We start from the raw sequence: 25091 nt of genomic DNA, 5'->3' as shown, positions 1-25091 counted from the left end.
GATTAAAAATTTTCACAGTAAGGGACTAGATTATTTATTAAAATATATTTAAATTTTACACTCTTCTTTCTTCCAAAAGGAATTTTTGATGGCTTATCGTTTTAAAACATGTAGAAAAATTTAAATAAGGACTAGAAATGTTATAAATGGATTGTAAACCAATTAGACATAGGATTTAGCATTTGAATACAAAGATTGGCTCTGAGTTTCCTGATAGCCCGGCAAGAAATGAGAAAAGTACATTGAAATGTTTTCTAAAGTCCAGAAAAAGGAAACATAGAAATTCATTTGCAGTCCTATAAGTTTATATGTATCTTTTAGCAATCCTGTTATTTTTTTTCAGACTTTTAAAAGCTTCTAACCATTTCAGCCAGTTATACTTTACTTGTAATTGCCATTTTTTCCCATAAATGCTAAACCTTATCTCTGAGTCTAATTGAATCATCTGGGAGCAAATTAGTTAAAAATAACTATTTTCATTTCCAAATTTCACTAAACAAATAGATAACTTTTATGAACCTGGGGTAATGGTGGAGCTTTATAATGCATCTTAAAATAGTGCTTTTGAGGGGGAGGAATGTCAACTTCCAAAGTTGCTTGGATTGCTTAAATTTTTAATTAATTTTCAGTGGGTGGCTATTTACAATCATTAGACAAGTTCAGGTAGTGGTGCACAGTGTGAGTGTGCGTGCTTGGGTAGGTGCCTGCCTAGTGATACCAAGTTATTCAGGTAGGATGAAGATGACTACTCTCTCATTATGCAATTTCACCTTCCAATAGAGAAATAACTTTTATAGCATCAGGGCTTTTTTAGAAATAGCTACCCTTTCCCCCACCATGGTCTCTGTGACATGTTTTGAATTTCTGTATAAATAATGCAGTACAAACTGCTTAATACCATAAACTAACTCTTAAGCATTTTGCTTTGAACTTAATGGTCATCTTCCTAACAGCTTGTATAACTGTAGAAGTGATAAAATGAGAAAGACTTAGTTTATAGTATACTCGTCTACTTAATTATACCAATTTTTTCTCTCCTACAAAATTTTTGGGGTTTTATGTAGTTAATGGTATTCTCTTGGCAATTTTTTGGATTGCTTCTAAGTTTGGGAAATCCTCACCCTATAGTTAATTATAGAGGTTAATTAATTTTCAATTTCATACTTAAATTATTTTATATTTAATTCTTTAATATGGAGTTTACTTTGGTAACAGGCTATGAGATGACAATCCAACTTGATTTATTCCGAAGTAGAAAGTAGTTTGCCTCACTGTTGACTGTGAGTGATCTTTCCTTTCTTCGCTGATTTATGACCCTTCTTTTATCATCTATGAAATTCCCTTGTCTGTGAGTGGGAAATTGGATCTCTCTCGAGGCTAGCTCTTCTATTCCATTGATCTAATTGCCTGATTTCACACACTTGCATTAAAACTATTTACATTTATTATCTATTAAATTAGACTTTTATTATTTTTTGTTTTCAACTTTTTACTCTTACCTGCCGATTTTTCCATGTGAATTTTAGAATAATTTTATTGTATTATTAAAACAATTCAACATAAGATTTACTGAATTTTCTTATGCCTAATCTGGAAATGTTCGTTTTATAGAGCAAGATTTAAAGAAACCAAGAGCTTAGTGCAACCTAATATCTTCTTCTTGGTGCTTGGTTTTATCCTCAGGGCTGAATAAGATGATTTCTTTCAATTTATCTTGAATATTACTACAAATGAACACACACATCTGCACACACGTGCACACAAACAGGCATACATATGCACACACATGCATCGTGGCATCTTAGTATCAGAGCCCTTGCTGGTGGTTTCCAAATTTACTTGTTCATTACCACCATCGTCTGTTTACTCATTATAGGGATGGCCTTGCGTGACCTTTATAGTATTCCTGATGATGTAGGAAGGCCATTACAGGTACTAAACTTTTATTGCATTTTGACCCATGGGCAAAAGTGGAAAGAACCAAGGAGAACAGAACCCCTGCACTGCATGCACAGAGCTGCCATTACCTCCCGAATCACCTTTTTAAAGTACTAATGGAGTAATTTCTCCTGTTCACAAGGGCAGGCCCTTGCCCTCTTGCACTGTACTCACAATATGTGCGTTCAGAGGTCACCCAGAAGCTGTCACAGCCACAAGCATAGCCCTAAATTTCTTTCTGGTACAGGCTGCTACCTCAGTTTATTCTGTCTTTGAATCAACTTTAGATTAAAAATCCAGCTGATACCAGCCTTCAGTTTTGAAAATCACATAAGCTGAACATAATACAGTGTTTAAACATAGATTCAAAACAGTTTCTGCACATCCTGCTGGAATTCAAAGGTGGATTCTTTGTTGTTACAACATAAAACATATTTTACCTCTGTCAGGAAGCAGATAAAAAGCCAGAGAATATTTAAAGCAAAATCTTTTCCTTTTTTGTGTCATCGATGAGCTCTGTATGAAGTGATAGTCCATAAAATAGAGAATTAGTCTACCTGAGACTATTTTCATAATAAATTTAACATGTTTTTTTCTAGTTCTACCTTAGGCTAGATCCAGTTATCACACAGGAATTCCATTAGTGTAGCCACAGGTCTTACTTCTGTTCCAATGTAAAATCATAGGAACAACTTTAGATTTATGATTTGAAACCATTACAAAGGCAGCAGACTTAGGTTTTTGGATTACCAGCACTCAGTTCAGCATTTATAAGATGCATCAGGAGAAAATTTTGCTACAGAGATCATTTCCTTCAGATTTCCATCAAATATTGAACATTTTTGTGAGGAGAGGCCATGGTTTCATCATGTTCTTAGGCAATCCCTTTCCAAACAAAAGCTGAAATGTGGTCTTTGGGAAAAATGTCAAATCCAGACTTTGGGCCAAAGCTACTGACACCGTCCAGGGATTATTCAACACGGTGGGCCTCATTTGTCTACCATTGTTGCAGAACTCACCCTTCCAAATGGACAAGTCAGATAAGCCAACTCATTTGAAAAGCATCAAAATGGATTCTATTTAACCATGTGATAAGGTTTTTTTTTTTTTCTTCTGTTCTCTAAACATTTATCAATCCTTACTCAATGCCTAGCAGTGAATTCAGCACTAGGTTTTGCCATATAAACTATAGTCAAACAAAAGACTTCACACTGGTCTTTGTGAATATGTTATATGATTCAAAAAGGGATGTACCGTTTCTGTGGGTGTGTTCAGCAGGGATAGCAGGATATTTCTGCCGAAACCAGAGGCCAGAGTAGGAGTTGGGCAGGTGAAGTGCATGGTTGGGTGTGCTGGGGAAATCTGCAGAGAGTGTGTATGCTGGGATGGGGGTGGATTCTAGGCAGAGGGAAGAGCTTGTGCAACGGCCAGGGTATCTGAGGAACTCCAAGGAAACTAGTTTGGAAATACTTGTGTCTTCCTTTATTGTACTACCACCTAATCTACTTTCAACTAATCTGTTTTTGATGAATCATTGAATGCTTTTTGTGGTTGTGTTTTTATCCTGCAACTTCATGAAACTTTGTTTTTTAATTTTTTTAGCTCTAGCAATTCTCTTTGTTGTTTATTTTCTAGGTGTATATCATTATCTGTTTGTTAAAAAGGTGGTACTTTTCCATTTCCTCTGCTTATTGTATCTCTTACTGTTTTTCCTTCTGTGAAAGCTACTACAAGCATTCCTCCTGTTACATTAAATAGGAGTTGCATCCAAAGTATCTTCCCTGTTGCTTTTTTAAAGGAACGTAGATGTTCATTTTTGGCTTTCAGCGGAGTATATTTATTATATTTATTTTTTTTAAGATTTTCTCTGTTTATGCTTATTATATTTAGAAAGGCCTTTTCATAGATTTCAGGTTTTCTAAAAATCAGGAATAGCTATGGGTTTTATTCAGTATAAATTTTCACAGCTTTCTATTTCTTCCCCCTTGTTAGGTCTTTTTGCTAACACTTCCTAGTACTTCCTGTGCGCTTCCCTAGGAGAAATCTTCTCTGCTTCTAAGCTGCGTGAGTCCTCTTTGCAGGCAGCCTAGTCCTGCTCTTAGCCAGGGTCTGAGCAGCTTCTTGATGGATGATGTGCAGGAGGCTTTGTACTTGGACTTGTCACATGCATTTTGGCTCCATGAGGCTGTTTTTCATATTTCCTGGTTCTTGTTGAAATTGGAGATCATTATAAATGACAGAGAGGTGAGTCTCAGATAAGTGAGGTCCTATCGCATTAGTCAGAGTTCCTGACAGTGTTTGGTAAATGGATGACAATGAATGATAGCCTTTAACTTTAGAGCCCCGAGGGAGCTATTACTTCTCCACATTTCTGGAGTTTATAATGACAATAAACACCTCATCCCATCACTATTTGACCCTCCCCAGAAAGAACCATTGAGAGGGAGAAAAATCATTTGCCACAGTCCAATAAAAAATAGTTTTGTGACTCATTCTGTGGTTTTGAGAGAGAAAATACAACTTGCAACTTGACTGATTTTTAGATACATAGAGAATATACATGTTTTCAAAAGATTAATACAGAGAAAGTCTTCACTCTCTGGGATTTCATATTGGAATCCTCACAGTTACAAAGTTGAAAGAGAAGCAAAACTCATCATAAAGCAAAAAAGGAAAAAAGAATCACCAAAGACACAGTAAAGTAGGCATCATCAGACATCCAAACCAAACAACTCATTCCTGTTCGCGGTCCGTGTTTTTCCTGTCTGTACCTCTGCTCAACGGTGCCTTCTGCCTGGAATGCCTGCCCACCCATCTACTCAGCAGCAGTTGCTGTGCCAGGATCTGGGCTGTGAGGGCCTATATACCCTCAACATCTTTCAAATGTCTCCTCTTCCAGATAGCAAATGCATCCCTGATTCCTTGTCCCCTACTCCACAAAGTTAAAACTGCTCTCCCCTGCTCTGAGTGCCCATAGCATTTTATGATGCCTCTTTTAGATCATGGTGCTGCTTGGTGTTCCATCTCCTGGTGCCCATGTCTTATCGCTGTCAAAGGAGGGTTGTCTGCTCAGCTCCTCCAGGGTGCCTGGTGCTGACCTGGTTTGTAGCCACCACGTCGAATCCCCTGACTCTCTTCTTACATCCTCCTTCTCTCCCAGGGCTAAAGTTGCTGCAGCTGACGGGCCACCCGTGATCCCAACCCAGACCCTCATCCCTGTGAAACACACAGTAAAAATAGACAAAGACGCCCTCCTGCAGGACTATGGATTTCATGTTTCCGAGAGCCTTCCCCTCACCGTGGTGGCCGTCACAGCAGGTAGGGGCTGACTGGGAAACGGGACAGGAGTTTGGCTTCCTGGGGGCAATAGCTCTGGTTTTCTTCCCATCTCTGTGTCCTGTAACGTAATGCACAAAATGATGCCCCGGGAAGCTGGAAAGGGCATGTCTAATTCTGGCCCGATTCTGACCTAGTTCTCTTTTAGGCTTTGCACCTTCATCCTCTGGTACTGGGAGGGAGGGAGTCCCAAAGGCACTTGCTGATCTGAACCCCAAGCTCCCACTGGCCTCAGGCAGGGCTCTGCCCACCCATGGCTCCCTGGCCAGCCTCAGGGACGGTGACAGTATTTGGATCAGCCAGCATCCCTCTTTGAACCCTGCATGCTCCAAGCTGGGCAGAATTTCTGATCAGACAGTAATAGAAAATATTGATTTGTTTTCACTTGAGTCTTTGTAAAATATAGACTGTATCAAGGTGAAGAGGAACAGGCTAGAAATGTCTAACGTTTGCTTTCATACTCCAGCTACGTATTGATGATAGAGCTGGGCCTAGTTAAAAATCTATTAACGTCAATGTACACAGACACAGTTCTTTAGAAATGAATGTAGTAGATTTATTGGGCAGCTCTGTTGATTCAGGGAGTTCTGCTAGTCATCTTTCCCAGGACAGTCTCCTAACATCCCATGATAGTGATGGATGGTAGGGACATTATCCATGATTTGTAAACATGAAATCTGAGATCCATGTGAACCCAAGGCTTTCTAGGGGGTCAGGTTTGGGGTGGAGGGTGGCATGTGTGGTAAGCCAGTGCCCTGAGGACTGGATCAGGTTGCCATTCAGGAATATTGCGGTGACACATGGGGCGTGGGCCTTCCTCGGCGAGTACCAGTTACATCTTTTCTGTCTAACAGGAGGCTGTGCTCACGGCAAGCTTTTCCCTGGCGATCAGATCCTCCAAGTGAACAACGAGCCAGCTGAAGACCTCTCCTATGAACGAGTAGTGGATATTCTGAGGTACGAAATTGTCTTCCATCATCCAGAGTCACACAGATTATCACAGAGCAGAGATGGGTGACAGGGATGATCTCCCCGTGACATTAGTAGGGTCCAGGGTTCTTTAGAGCAGTAACCACAGCCTTGTTTTAGAATTCCATCATGGTGACCATCTGCTATCTTTCACCTGCCGACAGAAGTGATTGGGAGGCACAGGCTGCTGTTTATCAAGCCCCCTCTATGCCCAAGACACTGCGTGGCACTGCAGGGAATGTAATGATGAATGGTACATAGGCCCTACCCTTTAAGGATTTGTAGTGTTATTGTAATGTGTACCAAAGACTGGACTAAGTTGATCCTTGGTCTCTTTGTTCTTCTCTAACCCTTTTGATACCTCTTCTTAAATGCTCTTACAGATACAGTCTGGTTGGTCTATATGTAGTTCCAATTATATGGCGCCTACTACATTCCACCTGGTGTCATTGTGATTTGTGTAGATGCCTCACTTTCTGCCTTCACATCATCTCCTTGAGACCAGGCACACAGCAAGCGCTCAGTTGAGCAAGGGTATATGGTTGACATTGACAATTGGTGACTCTGGTTTTAAGACGGAGGAATGCCAGTGACCGGAGAAGAGAGGATGACCAGTCATTGTGTAGTCGCACACAGTCTTTGTCTTTTAAATTTGTCCACCAACACTGTTCAAATTACTTTAATGTAAATAAAGAGAAATGAGAAATTGAGTTCGACGAAAGCCAACTTGAAGATACATCAAGTTTTTTCACTTTAGTTTGTGCCTTTTTTGTGAGTGGCAGATCTGGCTTTGGGGTGACTTTTGTTTCCGAGGGCTAATCACACACACTGAACCATAGGTAATGATAGCAAAGAGAAAGAGAAAATGAAAATGTAGGGTGCAGAGCCCCCCCCCCCCCACAGTCTTGCTGTGGAAGGATGTGCATGCGCAGCTTAAGGTTTACAGAGAATCCATCGAAGGGCAGGAAATAGCATCCTTCAGCCAAGCCTGGTAGTGCTTCAGGATTGCCAGAGAATAAGTTGAGTGGGTGGGGCAGCCAGAAAAAGACTGGGTGATTTCATCTTTAAAAAATGAACTAGGGTTGTGGAAATCACGAAGTTTGCTTCCCCAGTTATTGGGCAGTTTTCTCAAAGATGATCGATTCTAGCAAATGAATTTGAGATTTTCAGGGCTACTAATATTTCTACCAGTCTAGATCAAACTATAACGAATGAAGAAAAGTGTTTACAGTTTGAAGCAGTACACCAGAATTTGGTGACAGGCTGCTAGTGCAGAAACGACACATGCAACCCCTGCTGAGACTGCGGACAGACACTACTTCAAGGGAAGCAGAGGAAAAGGGCTGAAAATGCTGGGAGATTTTCCTCCCACTTGTGGGGGAATTGTGGTTTGACAAAACAGAGGAGAGTCCAGAAGTATTTCAGCTATACCTTTAATGCTGGGTAGAATTTGGCCCACAGAGATGGAGGTGAAGTGTGATCCAGACAGAGATAAAGAAGCAGGAGGGACGGAGTGGGGAGCAGGGGGTGCTGAGCCGTTCAGTAGGCCTAAGGCACCGCCAGCCTCCAGAGTAGTTCTGGGAAGTGAGGCCCAGGGGCTGGAGGGTCCTGAATGCTGACAGAGCAAATTCGGGTGGTGTTCTCCTCCCGGGAGGGTGAGCCACTGATGACTTCCGAGCAGGGATATGATTTGATGGGCCCTTTCCATGTGTGCGCTCTGCCATGCTGCGGGTGGGAATCCCAGGCCTGCTGATTTTTTTAGCTTAGTTAAAAAAATGCACGGTTATTGCCACTTACATTGGGGGCGGGGGCAGGGCGGGGGCGGGGGCGGGGGCAGAGACAAGCAAAGCAAAATGGCACAACAAAACCTCTCTAAATTCTTCTAACTCTTGTGAGGCCAAAATGTCCTTTTGAAAGTACTGGATCTGGATTTGTTGTGAATTTTCTTGGAAAAGGTCTGTTATTATATGAAATGGAGAAAGGGCAATCCCCAGGTACTTAGAAACCTTGGATTGAGTTTATCCATTTGAGGAAGTAACGCACTAGCAGCGATTGTCCTCAATGTTCATGTTGCAAGAAGTCAAATGAAATTATTTTGCAAACTGCTTCTCTATGTAGCAATAAGAAAGAAAAAAAAAGGAAAATAAGAATTGATTTTTCAGTCCTGTTTTCTAATTCAAAGTGGAAGTTTGGCAGTTATCTGGTTGATTTGATGATTTCAGGAATCTAAAAGATAACAAGGCAAAAACATCTGGTATCTTGATTATGTGATTGGGCTCACTAAACTGGTTGCCTAACAATAAACTGGTTGGCTTTTATCTGATATATGTTATTCATATTCATTCATTCTATTTAGTGAAATGTTTAGCCTAAGTTTTCTAACATAGCAACCTAAAATATCTGTGGTATCACTATGTTTTCTCTTAAAAAATTTTTTTTGTACATAAACCTAACTAGTCATAGCAACCGGATGAATTCTCCATCATGTAGACTAAAGTAAGACTACGTGACCGAATTTAGTGGCTGTAGGCTTAGGCTAGGTGATAGAGACAGGAATCCAAAGATTCTCCACCTTTAATCTAAAGATTAAAAGGGGCACTGTGGGACAGCGTAAGTTCCTACACACATCCTTGTTTTCTTCAACATCCTTCTCAGTTTTCCTGAGCCAAAAAGGCAGAAGAGAGAGAGACTGCTTTGTAATTCTGCATCTTTTTGACCCCAACACATACACACTCGCACACATCAGCATCACCCAGCATAATGAAATGTTTTTGTATTTTTTTTTTTCAGGGAAGCTGAAGATTCTCTTTCAATAACAGTTGTTCGCTGCACCTCGGTAAATCTCTTTCTATGTCCTGTGTGTTAGTTTCATCGTTCTCAACCCCAAGACCCCATCCCCCTGTGGGATGTCCCTCAGAGAATAAACAGGGAAGCCAAAGGGCAGAGGGGACAGCTGCTGGGCAGTCAACGTTGACTGAAGACCAACTATGCTCCGGTGGTGTGGAGAAAACAGATGTGGGTCCAGGTGGCAAGAACCCGTGGTCCAGCTAAGGAGACAGACCTGTGACTATGCAGAGTGGGACGATGAAAAAGGCACCAAACTAGGGGTCTCAAGACAGATTTGAGTGGTATGACTTTGGGCAAGTCACTTCATCGCAGTTCTCACTTTTGTGAAGCAGTGGTGATGGCAAGAACTGCCTCGTCTTTCCAATGGGTTGTTACGGGGACCAGACGAGGTGTTGGATGTGAGAGCATTTAGTCAGTCCTGAGGTTCATCACAAGGCAAGGTGTGGCACAGGTGATGCGCAGGGAGGACATCGTGACCCTAAACATCCAGAGGCCAAGGGGCCCTTTATAGATGATATGGGAGAGAGTATATTACAAATTATAAGAGAAAACCACCAAGGAAGAAAAGTTGAAATAAAATTCTCATTCTGAGGGACTTGAATGCATACCTCTTAGTTTTGGCCACAGAAAGAGAAAAAATAAATAGGGCACGGAGAATTTTAATAATGTATTTGATAATCTAATTTAATTGACCACATACCAGGCTAAAACAAAAACTAAAAAACACCCTCAACAAATTCCCAAAATAAGAAATTGTATAGACCTCTTTTCCCAGAATACAATAAAATAGAAATTAAAAACTCTGAAAAACTAATTAAAACCAGCCCATTTGGAAATGATAATGCTGTGTCCTGAGTAAAGATGGTTATGTCCATTACTGCTCCTCTAAGGCACAGAATTTTATGAAAAAAAAAGTTTTGGTTTAACTGTCTAGATCTGCATTTATATTAATTACTTCTATACTGTTATAATATTAATACTAATATTTAATGTCTGGTTTCATTTTTACCAAAAGAAAATCCTACAAGGCAGGAGTATCACAGGTGAGGACACTGTGGCCTCACACGCCCATGGTCTCACGTGGAGCTGGGTTATTCCCCAGGTAGTTGGGCTCCAGAACCCACACTCATGAGCATTATGCTGTTCTTCCTCCTAAAACTCTTCTGTCTTCATGAAATGACATTGGCCAGTCTGGGGCAGGGTGGTGGGGGGAATTGCGAAGAGATTAAAAAAAAACATTTTCCAACTTGTCCCTTTCAGGTCTCCTTTAAACATTACGCCTTAGTTCAGCAAAATCATGCAGAGAGAAGTTTTGTTGTCGTTTTTATCAGCTTAAGTCTGCTGCTCTGTGATGAATTAATTTAGAACCCAGGGAGAACTTAGATGTCCTAAAATAATGGATAACTCATATCCTTTAAATGGTCCCTTTTTAGTGTCAGACGGCTCAGGTGGGTGGTTTACAATATGTTTTAGACGCCAAGGTACACAGGTAGCAGAGCTGCCACTGAGGTAGGGACTGCGGGTGGGGCATTTTCATGACAGGAAGCTATTTTCTCAAAGCAGCTAGTTTCACAGTTGGATGATTCCACATGCAAGAGAGGCCTTTCTTCCCTGTGTCTTCCAACAACTAGTCCTAGTGCAAAACAAGTCAACCTTTTATGAAATAGCTCTTCAAAGACTTGCAGGTGTGGCCCTCTCTTCTCCATGTATTCTTCATTATATGGTATGTTTCTCTGAATTCTCACTTCTCTGATAACTCTCTGGACAGATTCCAATTTTATTGTGACCCTCTCAAATGGTGGCACCCAGAAAGGAATATAATCCTGCCTATGTTTCAACCAGTATGAGCACCACAGGGAACAGACGGTGAAGTACCAACATGTACCAAGAACACTAGTGAAGCCCAAGATTGGGTTAACATTTTAGCAGGTCTTGTCATGCATTTGGCGTGGGTGAAACTTGTGGCTGACCAAAAACCGAACTGCTTTTCAAACGAATAGCTTCTCAAACAGCCGCCCCCCCCCGCCCCCATCCCATGCTGCGCAATTGATTTTTTTTGATCCCCAAGTGCCACACTTCAGTTAATCGTGTTGCTTTGGTCCATGTCCTGGCATGCTGAGATTTTATTCAGGGAGTTGTGGCTTATTTGTACAGTCATCAGCGATAGTCATTCTCCCTTCCTGTCAAGGAACCACCTCTTCCCAAGTCTCCTCCTCTTCTCCCATTACCCAGCCAGTGGGTTTTCTTTAGCCTGATCCAGCTCCTGGTCTGACTCTTTCGGAACTGCGTTCCCTAGGGTGAGAGATAATAGCAGTTGCCTCCACAGATTTCCTTTTCTCTCTGCATCTCCCTTTTTTCTGCCCCTGATTTCTCCTTCCTTTGAGTCTCCAGGGTGGTGGTGTTTGCACCTATTGCTTTGACCCTTCGCTCACTCTGTTCTCTTCAGCTCTTGATAGCCCTTCCCCCCTACACCCTCTTATGTTTGTTCTTAGTGGTTGCCTGGCTCCTGACCCACAGCTGCCCCTGGTCCTCAAGTTTCCATTACCCCTTTTTAAGATTCCCAGTTCCTTTGCCTTTCCTCCCAATTTTTTGCTGCCTGAGTTCTGATGACACCCTGCGGCTCCATATCATTCACGGGTCTGGTAAGTCCCATTTCTCTGACCTCATCCAAGGCATCGCTAAACATCTCTGATGAAGATGGAGCCAAAGGGAGCCCACGTTTCTTACTTAGAAATCAGGACAATTTTGAGTATAGGTCAACTAGCTTTGAATCCACATAATGGTTCTACATCTGGCCTTCTCCATAGGGGGATTATAGGAGACCTTATCAAATATTTTGCAAGAATGAAGGAATACTACTATATCCACAGGACCCTGGCCTGCCAATCTAGAATCCTATCTTCAAAATAAAAATGAACTTGGTTGGCTCTGACTTGGTCTTGGTAACAGCATATTGGTTATTAGTGATCGATGTCTGAAAGCTCTCTGACCGTCTCTTGTCTTGGGTTTTGCCAAGAATTAATGACAAGGTTACTAATAAGTTTTCTTGAAGCTTCTGTATTCATTTTCTGGGAAACTTGATATTTAACCATCTTTAGTCTGTTAGTATTTCTTGCATTCTCTGTTCTGTGGGTGATGCCAACTGATAGATGTAATAAATAGGTCCATCAGCTCCATATATTCACTGCCATAGAAGCCTTGAATACATTCAAAGCAGTCTGGTAATCTCATCACTAATTTCAGGTTGTAACTTTCCTTTATTCCTTCTATCTCTTCTGGTTGGAAAATCATTCCGTTTGAACAGGAAAGCAAATCCTGTTAAGTAATTTCTCCATTTGAGGGTGCACCTCTTCTCTGGGAACATTGCCATTCCTTCCTCTCCTTCTACTACACTTTTTTAAAAAGCAAACTATATATTTGACATACTGAATCATAGTCATGAAAGCTGTCACACCAAGGCTCTAGCATTAAAATTTGGGAGCCATACTTTCACTTCATGTGCTTCATACCATTGGTCTGTTGATATCGGAGTCTGTGAACATTTTTTCCTGCCATTTCCCTGATTACTGTTCTGCATGTCTTCCCTCAGCTACACAGAATGTGGCCCAGTGCTCTATCTCAGGACTCACACGTGTAAACATTCGAGAAGCTGCCCTAAAGGACTTTCTAGGCTGAAGAAATAGGATGTCAGGCCAGCGAATAGCATATCAGGATTCCATCCAAGAAGATCACATCATATTGGTCTAGATCATGCAAGTTGCTGTTCATTAAGTGTCACAATTTAGCCTAATACGGTCTAGGACAAGGGCTTTACCACATACTCATACCGACCTATGGTGACTCTTTTTACCTCTGGAGAGAAAAGGTACCACCCAAAACATGAGAAGGGCAAAGAGGGGCCAAGGATACATCACAGGGCTGCGAGCTTCAGGAAGCCCTGGGGGTGGTCTGGTCCCACTCCCCATGTTGTGCTGCTGGGAAGACTGAGGACCAAGGAGGGTTAATGACTTGGTCCAAGTCACACAGAGTTTTTTTGTTTTGTTTTACACACACACGAGTCACACGCACACCTAACTGGTTTTCTTCCGTAAGAATTTGTGTTTGAGGTCGTTCTCACAACTGCTGAGGAGCAGAAATGGGGCTGGAATCCGGATCTCCTTATTCACGGGCCAGTGCTCTTTGTCTTCATCAGACCACGGTCATTTTGTCACAGTATTGAATCTTCGACTGTTCTCAGACGCAAAAGAACACTGTGTGTGTTGAGCTCTTGATGCTATGAGAAGAGATCTTTAATGGGACATCGTCCTTCTCTGTGGGTGTTAAATGAATCCTTAACAGCTGTCAGAGTTTTTGCTTTTATTTTTAAGAATGAGAAGACGTTTGTGGCTTCTATGAAAGTCCTTTTCTAAAATGTGTCATGCTAATGTTTTGCAGGGAGTCCCCAAGTCATCCTTCCTGACCGAGGAGAAGAGAGCCAGGCTGAAAACCAACCCTGTGAAGGTGCACTTTGCTGAAGAAGTGCTCGTCAGTGCACACAGCCAGGTGCGTCACTAGTCAGGGGACTGAAATGACCCTTCCTGAGGTTGGCGAGCTGCCTCCTGGCCCACAGCCCCCTGAGACTCCGGAACCCCATAGCCGGGAGAGGCTGCAGAGGAAACGCAGTAGGTTTGTTAGAGGCTCTGTGCACGCCCCGCCCCGAAAGGTGTAAGCAGTCGGCCAACGGGGAGAGCAGGAGGGCTGTGGGTGGGGCCAGAGAGAGAATCGCTGGGTGTGGCTCTTATTATTCCGAGACTCCATTCTCCTGCAGGAAATTGCAACAAATTCCAGCTTTTAAGTTCTCATTTTGAATCTTTCAACTCAGTATTCCCTCTGAAAGGCTTATATTGATGGTATTGATGGTGGTGGGAGGGATGGCTTTTGTTTTTTAAGAGCCCATCTATTGAACCTCTATCATGGGAACCCAAGCTTTTTGTGTACATAATCCTTAGTCACCACAATACCCTGCAAGGAAGGTATTTTAACAAAAGAGGAAGCAGAGGCTTAAAGAGGTTAAGAGAATTAACCTCTGAGATCATACGGCAAGAAAATACCGGAGCCCAGGTCTTTGTGCCTTCCGATCTTTTGTTCTCCACCACGGCCTGCTGTTTCGCCCTCTTTGACAGGAGGAGCCCTAGGGTTGGGAGTTCAGAAGATGTATCTGTAAAGAGGAAATATTGGCTGGAGTTCAGTTTCTTAATGTGGACTGCTGAATAAAAGACACCTTGATTCGTAATTTACATGTTTCCCTCAGTGGTGTATAACTTGGCACCATTCTGAATTCAACGGTTAATATTAGATTTTGAAACTTTCAGGTCCGAGCTTGTCCTTAGCTGGTCTTCTCTCCATAGAGACCAGTGAATGGGGATCCATTTTAGCAAAGGATCCAGGTGATCTGCTTCACATCTGCAGAGCCCTTAGTTTCTGCATGTCCTGCTACCTACCAGACCACATCTTCACGCCCCCTGAGAGGGACAAGCGGATTTGTTCAGGAAGGGGCCAGTGGGAGACCTCATGTGTTAATGAGAAAAGACCTGAGATCTGTCATTCGGCAATATCCGAGTCCACATTTGTGGAAATGGATCAAACCTCTTTCTCAAATTAAATTTAGAGTCAACAGGTATTTTAAGAGTAGTACACAGCCATGGGAAGTAAAGGCTGGAACCCGCTAACAAGACTGGTTCTAGTTTGGATCTCGGTGACTCCAGGACCTCTCGCTGGTCTGGTGGACACCAGCCCCAGCGCATTGTTTATTTGCACTGGACACTGGAGGTCACTCGTTATGAGAGCTGGCCCTGGGGGGATCCTCCAAACCCAAAGGGAATGTTTCCCTGCTCTGCTTTGCCTCAGGAGTTCGGGCTGGCGTGGGGTCACCAAACACAGGCCTCTGCCTCCTTCCCAAAAAGCCCCCCGAGAGTGGCAGAGTCCCTTAGGAGGGCCCACGAGTATCGGTGATGGTGGGATGAGCGGAGGCGGAGAGCAGCCCCCTGTCCTTTGGCGATGCTTCCCTACAGGGAAGGCAGCAGTAAAATGTGGCGGGGTTTCACTCCAACCTCACAGGCGCAGTTTGGGACAGTGTACAAGTTTGTCATCTGACCTGCTCAGCGGCATCCCCTAAGGATGGCAACCAGCAGTAAAGTACCAGGGGATGAGTCTGAGCCATCTCTCGGCTGATGCAGGGCTCTCAGCGGGCCTGTGGCAGGGCTCCCTCTGCCCCGCCATCTCTCATGCCTCACAGTCCTGGTGGCTACCCCTTGAACAAAGCACACCGGTCCCTGTGGCATAGGCCTCATCCACGGGAGAAATCTCCCGATGCCAAGAATCAACCTGTGGCCTGATGAGGAGGTTGGGGGGAATCCTGTTCTCCACACCGGGTAGGACCAGGAGGCTGAGGACTTGTCACACCCAGGGGCAGGAAGGGCTAGTTTCAACATTACCCTTGTGTTTTCCAGGGAAATTCTCTGCTGTGTATGCCCAACGTGCTCAAGCTGTACTTGGAGAACGGACAGACCAAAGCGTTCAAGTTTGAGGCGGACACAACTGTGAAGGTATCAAGAGTAAACTTGAATCTCTTCGCCAGTGAGAATTTGTTGGCTCCTAGGACTCCTGGCATCTTGCCCTGCAGCTGCCTTGGTGGTCTCACAACCACCGTAGTCTAAGCACCTCCAGTAAGCCAAGCACTGTGCTATCTTATTTAGCTGCACAGCCACCCAGCAAGACTTCTATCACCCTCTTGCAGGGGAGGAAATCAAGGCTCAGAGAGGTGAAGTGACTTGCCCAAGGTCATATTATAATTCATAAGCTTTCACCCTTCACCACTGGGCTTCCCCACCTCTGGTGTGTGACCCCCGTACCTGTTACCTGAAAGACTAAAGCAACTAAAAACCCAGGTGAGGAGTCGGGGCAGGCCCAGGCCTCTGCATACTCAGTTCTGAATTGAAATCATTTTCACTCAAGTTTTCTCAGACAGGGAGTGGGGTAGAAAGCTAGGTAGAGGGTGGACACTGTCTTCCAGGAGCTTACAGCCTAGTTGAGGGAGGATGGACATTCAGCGAGCTCCCAATAGTTCAGGGCAGGATGCAATAAGGGCTGTGAAGAGAAGAGCAAGGACGTGCTCTGTGTGCAAGGGTAAGAGTACCATCTGTTCCGACCTGTCAGCACGTCAGAGAAGGCCTCTGAAAGAAGCTGGACCTGAGTTGAGCTTTGAAGGGCAACAACAAATTCAACAAGGGCAGATGGGAACAGGGCTGTTGGGGGCTTGGAGGGTTCACATCAGTCTCAGGGAGTCACGTGAACTGATGCAGAGAGCCAGTGAGCCGGGCACTGCCCCGGAAGTAGTAAACCATCAGCGGGGCTGGAGCGCGGATCATTTCCTTGTGGGAGGAGTGGGAGGAACCTCAAATGACAGGCAACAGAGCTTGGATTTCATCCACAGACAATAAGCGATGGCACTCTAGTTTCTGAAGAGGGAGTAAACACTATTAGAGTGAGACTTCAGGAAAAACACAAAAAAGGAGTTGCTCAAACATTGAAAACAGTGTCAGAGTAAACACTGAGCCCAGCCCTTCTGAGCCAGGTTCAGGTGAGCCAGTGTGGCTATAGGTAATAGATGGCAGCTAAGACACACTCGCACACACACTGACATGCATGTATGCACATACACAATGCATGTGCCAATACATGCACACAGCCAGTATTCCTCTCTGGCAGCTTCCTTTGGCCATTTCCAGAGCTGCTTCAGATGCCCTATCACATTGTAACCTTAGTGTGACTTCGGAGAAGCTGGAGGAAGCCTCTCAGGGGATCTGGGCAGCCCAAGCCCAGAGGAGGAAAGGGAGGGAGGAACAGACCTATGAAGTGCTGACCACCAGCCTCCTGGGCACTTCCTCATGTGCTATCTCATTTAATGTCCCCAGCTACCGTGTGAAGTGATGTTAACCTCACTTTGCAGATGAGAACATAGGCCCAAGAGATCCAAAACGTGTCAAGGTCAGGCAGCTCGCAGCTGGCTTCACATTTGGTCTGTTTCTGAACCCTGCACTGGAGCTTGCTGTTCTGCATAAAAGGGCAGTTCTGTAAATGAATCAGACAAGGTTTCTACTTCTGTTATCCTTAATCAAAGTGCATTGGAATGGAAGGGGTGATTTATTTACAGTGGGTTCCCCATTTGGTGGCCAAAAAGCTTTGATTTATAAGAAAAGCACACACCACAAAGGAATTAAACCCAAGATGCTAGGTAGAGTTGGGGGGAATGAGCTGGGAATGAGTTGGTATAATACTGGTTAATCTTACTTATCTGCAGTGGTGAAAATTTTTAAAGCAAATCTGTTAGCTCTTCATGGCAGAGGGCGAGGAGGGATATAAACAAACCCTATGAGTTAAAAAAAAAAAAAGATCAGTCTGTTCCTCAGTGACTTTTCCCCCCTCCCTTACCAAGGGAAGCAAAGTTCTTATGATAGAAAACCCTTTCTCTGGAAACTAATACAAAACAATATTGAATGTGAGCTTTAATTGAAAAATAATTTTAAAAAAGAAAACAAATTTTAATGTAAAAAAAAAAGAAAACCATCTTTCTCTAACTCAAGGAAAATAACATGTCATTTGACCCCGCAAACATTTGCTGACACTTTGTGTGTGTCAGCAAAGTGTTGGTGAGAAAGACATAAATTACCTAAGGTCACACCCAAGGGAGCCAGAGCCTCGGGGCGGGGCTGGGGTGAAGAGACGAGACCCGGGATAACGCACTGTGAGGCTGCAAAAGGGGCTGTGTGTTCAGGACCCGGGAAGGAGGGCAAGGACCATGGTGTGGGTCCAGGGAGAGAGCTCTTCCAGCTGGGGGCAGGGAAGGCCCCTGGGGAGTGGTGGCCTACAAGGCAGCGTGGGAAGGGTGGGTGGGCTTCTGACAGGAATGGGCCAGGAGTGGGGTGTGAAGACAGCATCTGGGACATGGGCAATGCCACCAGCAAAAACCCAGATATGGGGAAGTTTGGCAAGTGTGTGGGGCTTGTGAGCAGGGTTCGCTGGAAGAAGCCGCAGGAGGTAAAATGGGAGAGATGGATTGGCACTCGACACCTGAGAACCTTGAATAGGAAGCTGAGGAGTTTGGATTTGAGCTAGTGAGCCACGGGGAGCTACTCAGTGTCCTTGGGCAAGGGAGAGCGTGGCTGGTACAAGGCTTAGACAAGTTCCTCTATATCAGGGTTCAACAAACTTTCTCTGTAAAGTGCCCGATAGTAAATATTGTGGGTTTTGCAAGCTATAGGGTCTCTGTCACACGTCCTCAAACTCTGCATTGTAACAAATGGGCATGGCTGTGTCCCCTAGAACTTTAATTACAAATACAAGCAGTGGGCTGGATCTGACCTACTGGCTGTGGTTTGTCAACCCCCGCTGTAGACGCAAGGTGGAGGTCAGACGGGTAGTAGGGGGTCCTTAGGACACCACTGCACAAAGCCAGAAGCGTGAGCTCAAGCCAAGATGAATGTGGGAGAATGGAGAGAGGGGACAGGGTCAAGAGACAGGCTGTCCATTATGACCAGTGCACAGTAGGCATTGAATGACTGTTGCTGAGTTACAGAAGCAGAGACGCTCTTCAGGACTGAGTCACTGGTTACTTACCGGGTTGCGGGGGGAGGGCCGGGCCAGGGGGAGGGATGGATCACGTGGAAAGGGTATTTTGAACGGGGAGTCGTGAGGAGCAGGTAGCCCCTAATGGTTTAACACGTACTAAATCTGAGGTTCAGCAGGATATCTATGATGAGCCTGTGAGGATGATCACTGATCAAGTGAAAGTTTACTGAGCATCACTGAGTGCCAAGCTTTGGGGATGTGAGCAAGCATGAGACAGGCTAGGTTCGTATTCTCGGGTAGTTTACCATCTAATGGGATGAAAGGCAATAAGCAAGAAAACAAACCTTAGCAGCTAGCATATAGTGAACACTTGCCCTCTGCCAGGTAGTGTTCTAAGTGCCTTATATGGGAAATGAATGTACACAACAACCCTATGAGACAGGGATTAATATTATTACCATCTTACAGATGAAAACACTGAGACAATAAAGAACATAAGCAAATTTATCCCAGGACACACAGCGAGTAAGCAGAAGTCTAGTTGTAAAAGCCATTCACTTAACTTTACTATACTGCCTCTTACTAAAGAACATAACTTATGTTGAAGAAAATAATATGAAATGGTGATGAGGGAAATAAACAGGACCCTGGGACCAGGAATGACGGGGGCAATCACATTGAGATGCAGTGACCAGAGAAGGCCTCTCTGAAGAGAAAGAAAGAAACCTTGTGAAGAGTAGTGCGGAAAGTGTGCCAGGCACAGGGACGCTGTGAATGCCATGAGGCAGCAAAGCCCTTGTGGTGACAAAGGGCCACTGGAGTGAACAAGGGGAATGTGGCCCAGCAACTCTAGTGGCACAGCATCAATTATTCCATCCTATCAGCAACCCCAAATAGACAGCCTTATCCTCCACTTCTCAGGAAGAAACAGGTTCGGCAATGCCCCGTTCATTTCTCACAGGCACATGGCAGGTGGGTGGTGGGATTCTATCTGGTGAGCAGTTGAAGATGCAGACTCCAGAGAAGGGATGAATCCGGAGACCTTGAAGAGAGGCATAAGCCCCCAGTGGGTAGCTTCAGTCTTCCAAGTAAAGCAAGAGAGGAGAGCCGTATGGGCTGCGCTGGAGCCCTGAGGAGTGGGCGCAGGGCCATGAGGGGCTGTGAGAAGTCCCACACGTGGCCTGTCAACGTCCAGCTGCCTGAGTTGGCAGTGGACCCAATGAGCACAGCCTTCTCTCCCCAGCTGCACCGAGGAGCAGAGAGAAGGTCAGGGAGCATGAGGGCCAGCCTGCTGCTCAGGTGACGCGCATGCCTCTCTGTACCTGGCAGGACATCATCCTCACGGTGAAGGAGAAGCTGTCGATCCGAAGTACGGAGTACTTTGCACTGGTCCTGGAAGAGCAGTACAACATCTCACGGCTGCACCTGCTGCATGAGGAGGAGCTCATCCAGCAGGTACGATGGGCTCCTGCTCCTCGTGAGGAGATCGGAGCTGGGCAAGCTGCGTGCCTCAGCCGGGACCCTGGGGCACAGGGCTCAGCACTTCTGCAGGTTTCATGCACTTTCTTGTGGCAAGAAGGCACAGAGCTCACTTATCCTGGGGGTAATAGGACCACTAGCGTCAGGCCTGATTTTTGTATGAGGTAGGTAGAGCCCCATTTTGCCGATATGGAGACAGAGGCTTAGAGAGGTAAGGTGACTTACTCAAGGTTACACAGCCCATTAGAACGCCATCCTTTGCCTCTGGCTCTGATGGTCTTCCCCAAACCTGCTGCCTTTGAGGTGTCAGGGAAGCATTTGCTGCTGCGTCTAAGCCCCTTTTGTGAGGCTTGCCACCAGAGCGGGTCCCGGAAGGCAGGCCAGAACCACCGCAGTCGGTCCCTCTGCGCCACTCCATCTTTCAGCCATTCAGTGATTTGTTGTGCCAACTTTTTAAAGCCAAACACAGGTCAGTTCAACAAGTCCAGCTGAGTGTGTACTGATACAAAGATGAGTGGGATTGCCACACTTGGGAAAGGAGAAGGGGCTTTTTAAGCAGGGCAACAGCATGAGCAAGGCATAACCCCATGGAAGCCACCCTGAGCACTTCTCATTGCAGATGGATTCTTATCCTTGTCACCTGCCTTCTAGTACTGCCTCTTGCAAACTTTAAAAAAAAAATCACTTCTATTCTATTAGCATTGAAAAAGAAAATCATATTAAATCCCTAAGATAGTTAAAGTGAAGAAAAGTAAGGTACAGAATATATATACTATCATTTGAGGGAAAGAAAGGAATATTCATGTACAGAAGAATGTATAACATATATGCATAGACTGTTTCTGGGAGGGCATATAAGACACTGGAGATTTATTTCCAGAAATTTCTTCTGGAAGGAAGGGGGAACAGGTTGATAGAGTTAGTAGGACACTTTGCTCTTTTGAGCTTTTTACATTTTCTATCCATGGGAAAGTAAAATTAAGAGCAAAAATCCTTGCTGTCTTGGGAAGCACTCAATTTTGAAATCTCTGGGGGCTACCTTTTATTGTCTTCTTCGTGTGTGTGTGTGTGTGTGTGTGTGTGTAATAACTGGGAGAACAAAGGCAGTAAAGATGAATGGTATCTCCCTTACCCATCACAGGTGGTCGAAAGGGAGGAGTCACATGACTACCGCTGCCTCTTCAGGGTGTGTTTTGTTCCCAAGGACCCTCTGGACCTCCTGAAAGAAGACCCTGTGGCCTTTGAATACCTCTATCTGCAGGTAACTGGGTCTGCACTTCCTAAAATAACAGTGGTTGTTCTCAAAGATGACACATTAGCTTATTTTGAACATGAGCTCAAGGCAATTAAGCAACTGCCTCGTAGGGATTATCTTTATCTGAAGGAGAATGGGCCTGAATATCCCCTCAGACTTCCTTTTCTGTCGTGGAATTGCTATGTTAGCAGATTAGTGATATGTTAAAATTTAGGCTTAGTCCTCAATGTAAATGATACATTTCCTAATACCATTTAAGATCTTTGGTGTTACAGTTTTTATTGATAAAAGGGGCTTTAGTGCTTCAAAGCATTATTTTAGAAATGATGAAACTGAGTCTTGGAAAGGTCACATGATTTGCATGGGTCACCCATTTAGTGACAGAGCCAAAAATGGCTTCCTTGATCCCTGTAGCCTGTTGCACTCCCTTCTCTACCTCCTTCGATGAGATTTCTTATATCATTTTTATTCTGATGAAAAAGAATCATTGGGAAGCATCAACATTTTACAGATGATATAATTCAAACTAGGTGGATTGATTTGCCCGAAGTCTTAGCAAATGATAACACTATTTTATATTTGTATAATACTGTGTCCCTCATACCTGCTTTCATATGCGTTATCTAATTTAAACCTCACAGTAACCATGTAAGGTAAACTGGACTGTGCTCATTTAACAATGGGAAAAACAGTAACGTTCAGAGAGCCTTAGTAACTTAGCCAAGGTCACACAGCCAAGAATTGGCGGAGCCAAGTCCCAAAGCTGAGCTCCTGGTCCTGCTGCCTTTCACTGGAGAGAACTAGGAACACAATCCATCTGTTGTTTCCCAATTCCTCTGATCTGATCTCTTTCAGAGCTGCAGCGATGTGCTCCAGGAGCGCTTTGCGGTGGAAATGAAATGCAGCGCTGCACTCCGACTTGCAGCCCTGCACATCCAGGAGAGGATCTACGCGTGTGCCCAGCCACAGAAGATCTCTTTGAAGTACATAGAGTAAGTGGCAGGGGACTTCTGTGACCCATCAACAGCAGCTGTGCTGCATTGATAATTTGGCGCTGGCCAGAATGGCCAGATTCCATAGAAAGCTGATATTCACCTATCTAGGTATCTGTCCATTGTCTTTCTATCCACTTTCCTCTCCACCCCCTCTGACCCCACCTGGCTTCCCCAGATGTTGGAATGTGGCTGCTCCCTCTGGGGCAGAAGCCAAGTCCACACAGCATACACAGGATCCCTTTGTAAGTTCCCATTTCCTGGGAGAGTATCTCGGGAAATCATATGATAACTTCAGTGAAAACTTCTCATAAGGGCAGGAATGCCGTGGACATTAATGTGTGAACGAATCATGTTGTATTATAGTCCTATTAAGGCAGTTTCAGGTCCTGGAATTCCAACACCAGCTGATTCTTAGCTTAAAATTTCACTTTGCTCTTGGCAGTATCATCCAGATTGGCTAACACCCCCCAACCACCACCAAATCTCAGCTCTGTGCCCTGTCTGGGCATCAAAACAAAAAATACAATTAAAAAAAAGATTTAAAAAAAATAAATAAAATTAAAACAGATCCTGTGCCCTATCCCTGATATACTGGGTCAAATCTCTAGAGAGTGGGACCTGAGAATCTATATTTTTCACAAGTTTGTTGGAGGCCTTTAAGGCTGTTAGGCCAGCATCATTCTGAGGCCTGACCCCGTGAGAGTGTGTCACGCACGCATGATCATTATTTGTCACATATATTGTAGTAAAAAAAAAGACAGCAATCTCCTGCTCTGATTAACAGACTGTCGTACCACACCAGCAGTAATCAGCTTCCAAAAGGTCAATGGGGTTTAATTCTGAATGGCTGTAGTTTTTATGTGTGTGTTGGGGGTGGAGAGAGGAAACATATACAAATATATTTATAAATTCATACATGATGTATTTATATAAAATATATAAGTATGTATTAAATATATAAGTAAATATTAAATGTATTACATATTTAAATATTTATATTTATAAAATATGTAGTTAATATATTAATATAAATATATTTATACACACATATATGTACATATGTATGTGTCTTCTGTTGAGAAAGAGGCTCAGTCGCAGTATTCTGGGAACACTAAGTACTCAATCAAACGTAATTATGCTCTTCATTAGAGCCACCGAGTACACTGTAAAAATGGGCCTCCTTGTCTCCAATGTCTCATGGCAGGAAAGACTGGGGAATAGAGAACTTCATATCTCCCACTTTACTCCGAAACATGAAAGGCAAAGACATCAAGAAAGCCATAAGCTTCCACATGAAACGGAACCAAAACTTGCTGGAACCCCGACAGAAGGTAATGTAGCCATGGCCCCTGCCAACCCACCCAGCCAGCTGTCGCTGCGGAACCTCGGGGACTGCATCTCCAACATTGTCCTGAGTTTAGGCAAGTGAATAACTCTAACTTAAGTCTTTTTTTTTTTTCTTATTTAAGCAACTTATTTCTGCTGCCCAGCTACGTTTAAATTATCTACAGATCCTTGGGGAACTCAAGATGTATGGTGGGAAAATCTTTAACGCTACTTTAATGGTATGTATTAGGGAACTGTAGAATCTCACTCTTATAAGGGACCTTAGAAGTCCTCTGAAGATCAGTGAATCTTCTACCTAAAATTCTTGAGAATTCTGCCATGTACTAGAATTTCTTTGGGAAACTACATATCATGCCGCTGGGGAGTGTGTATGGTATCTTTGCTTTGTGCTGGCCCCCTGGTAGGTGTTGAGGGAGGCAAAACTGAGTAAGTCATGATTTCTGCCCTCAGATGATCAAACAAAGCAGCCAAGCAGACAGAGCAGAGCCATGAAAGGTACACAGGGCTATTGCTGTGGAATTTGAAGACAGGGGGTCCTGCTGTCAGCCTCAGGTCAAGAATGGAAGGGGAAGGGGAGAAAGAAAGGCAAGAAGATGGGATTTGGCCAGATTTCTGCATAGAAGAAAGGCCTTTTGAGGGAAGGGTACTGTAAGCTATTTACTCTGGAGCTTTGGGAATATGAAGGTGGGAAGGAAAAAGTGGAAATCATGAAGGAAAGATAAGAATGTTTAAATGACTGCCAGGCTGGGGCCCTGGTTGTTCAGAAGAAGGGTAGAACTGAGAAGTGGACCTGAGAGGGGAAAAGAGAAGCAAAGGAGCCCTCTGCTCTGTTAACCGTTCCTCTCAGGCTTCCTTCTTGGAGCCCAGGCCTAGAGCTCTGTGCGTTTTAGTGGTCAGCTATGGGGGGCGTGGCTTAAGGGAACTCTCCCCTCCTCTCAGCCAGCGCCAGAACTCTCCAGCACAAAGCCAGACAATTTACCAATTAGAGATTTTTTTTAATATTAAGAAATCTTCTTTCAGTGGATTTGGAGTGTCCTTCAGCCATTTACAATGAGGGGTCAGTTTAATCAGAATTAACAATTTGCAATATAACAATAAACAGTATAGAAGGAAAAAGAGAATCAATGTTTTGAGAGCAAGGGAAAGCAGTCAGACAGTAGGAGAAGGGAAAAACAGATGGCCTCTTGTATGAGTAGATGACCAAAAAGTGGAAAAGAGACTAGATCACAAAAAGGAAGGCTTGGAGGTACAAGAAAAGATTCCCGCTTTTCCCACGGGCCAATCCCAGCTGTCCCCAGTCCCCCTTTACCTTTCTTGTC

General features: G+C 44.1%; 1 protein-coding gene across 1 annotated transcript in view; it reads left to right on the top strand.

The window, feature by feature from the left end:
• The window catches only part of FRMPD1 (FERM and PDZ domain containing 1), a 38511-nt gene that overhangs the window by 3653 nt on the left and 9767 nt on the right, over positions 1–25091 (top strand). Inside the window, exons 2-11 of the mRNA XM_054584967.1 lie at positions 5099–5256; positions 6129–6231; positions 9034–9079; positions 13525–13632; positions 15579–15674; positions 20026–20151; positions 21317–21436; positions 22286–22422; positions 23630–23756; positions 23895–23990. Of these exons, the coding sequence (XP_054440942.1) occupies positions 5099–5256; positions 6129–6231; positions 9034–9079; positions 13525–13632; positions 15579–15674; positions 20026–20151; positions 21317–21436; positions 22286–22422; positions 23630–23756; positions 23895–23990 (1117 nt within the window). The remainder of the gene's footprint in view (positions 1–5098; positions 5257–6128; positions 6232–9033; positions 9080–13524; positions 13633–15578; positions 15675–20025; positions 20152–21316; positions 21437–22285; positions 22423–23629; positions 23757–23894; positions 23991–25091) is intronic.

The sequence above is a fragment of the Pteronotus mesoamericanus genome, unplaced genomic scaffold (genome assembly GCF_021234165.1).
Source record: "Pteronotus mesoamericanus isolate MK-2021 breed Mesoamerican mustached bat unplaced genomic scaffold, CSHL_Meso_final contig_78, whole genome shotgun sequence".
Taxonomy (NCBI): Eukaryota; Metazoa; Chordata; class Mammalia; order Chiroptera; family Mormoopidae; genus Pteronotus; species Pteronotus mesoamericanus.
This window is presented reverse-complemented; position numbering and strand designations above follow the sequence as displayed.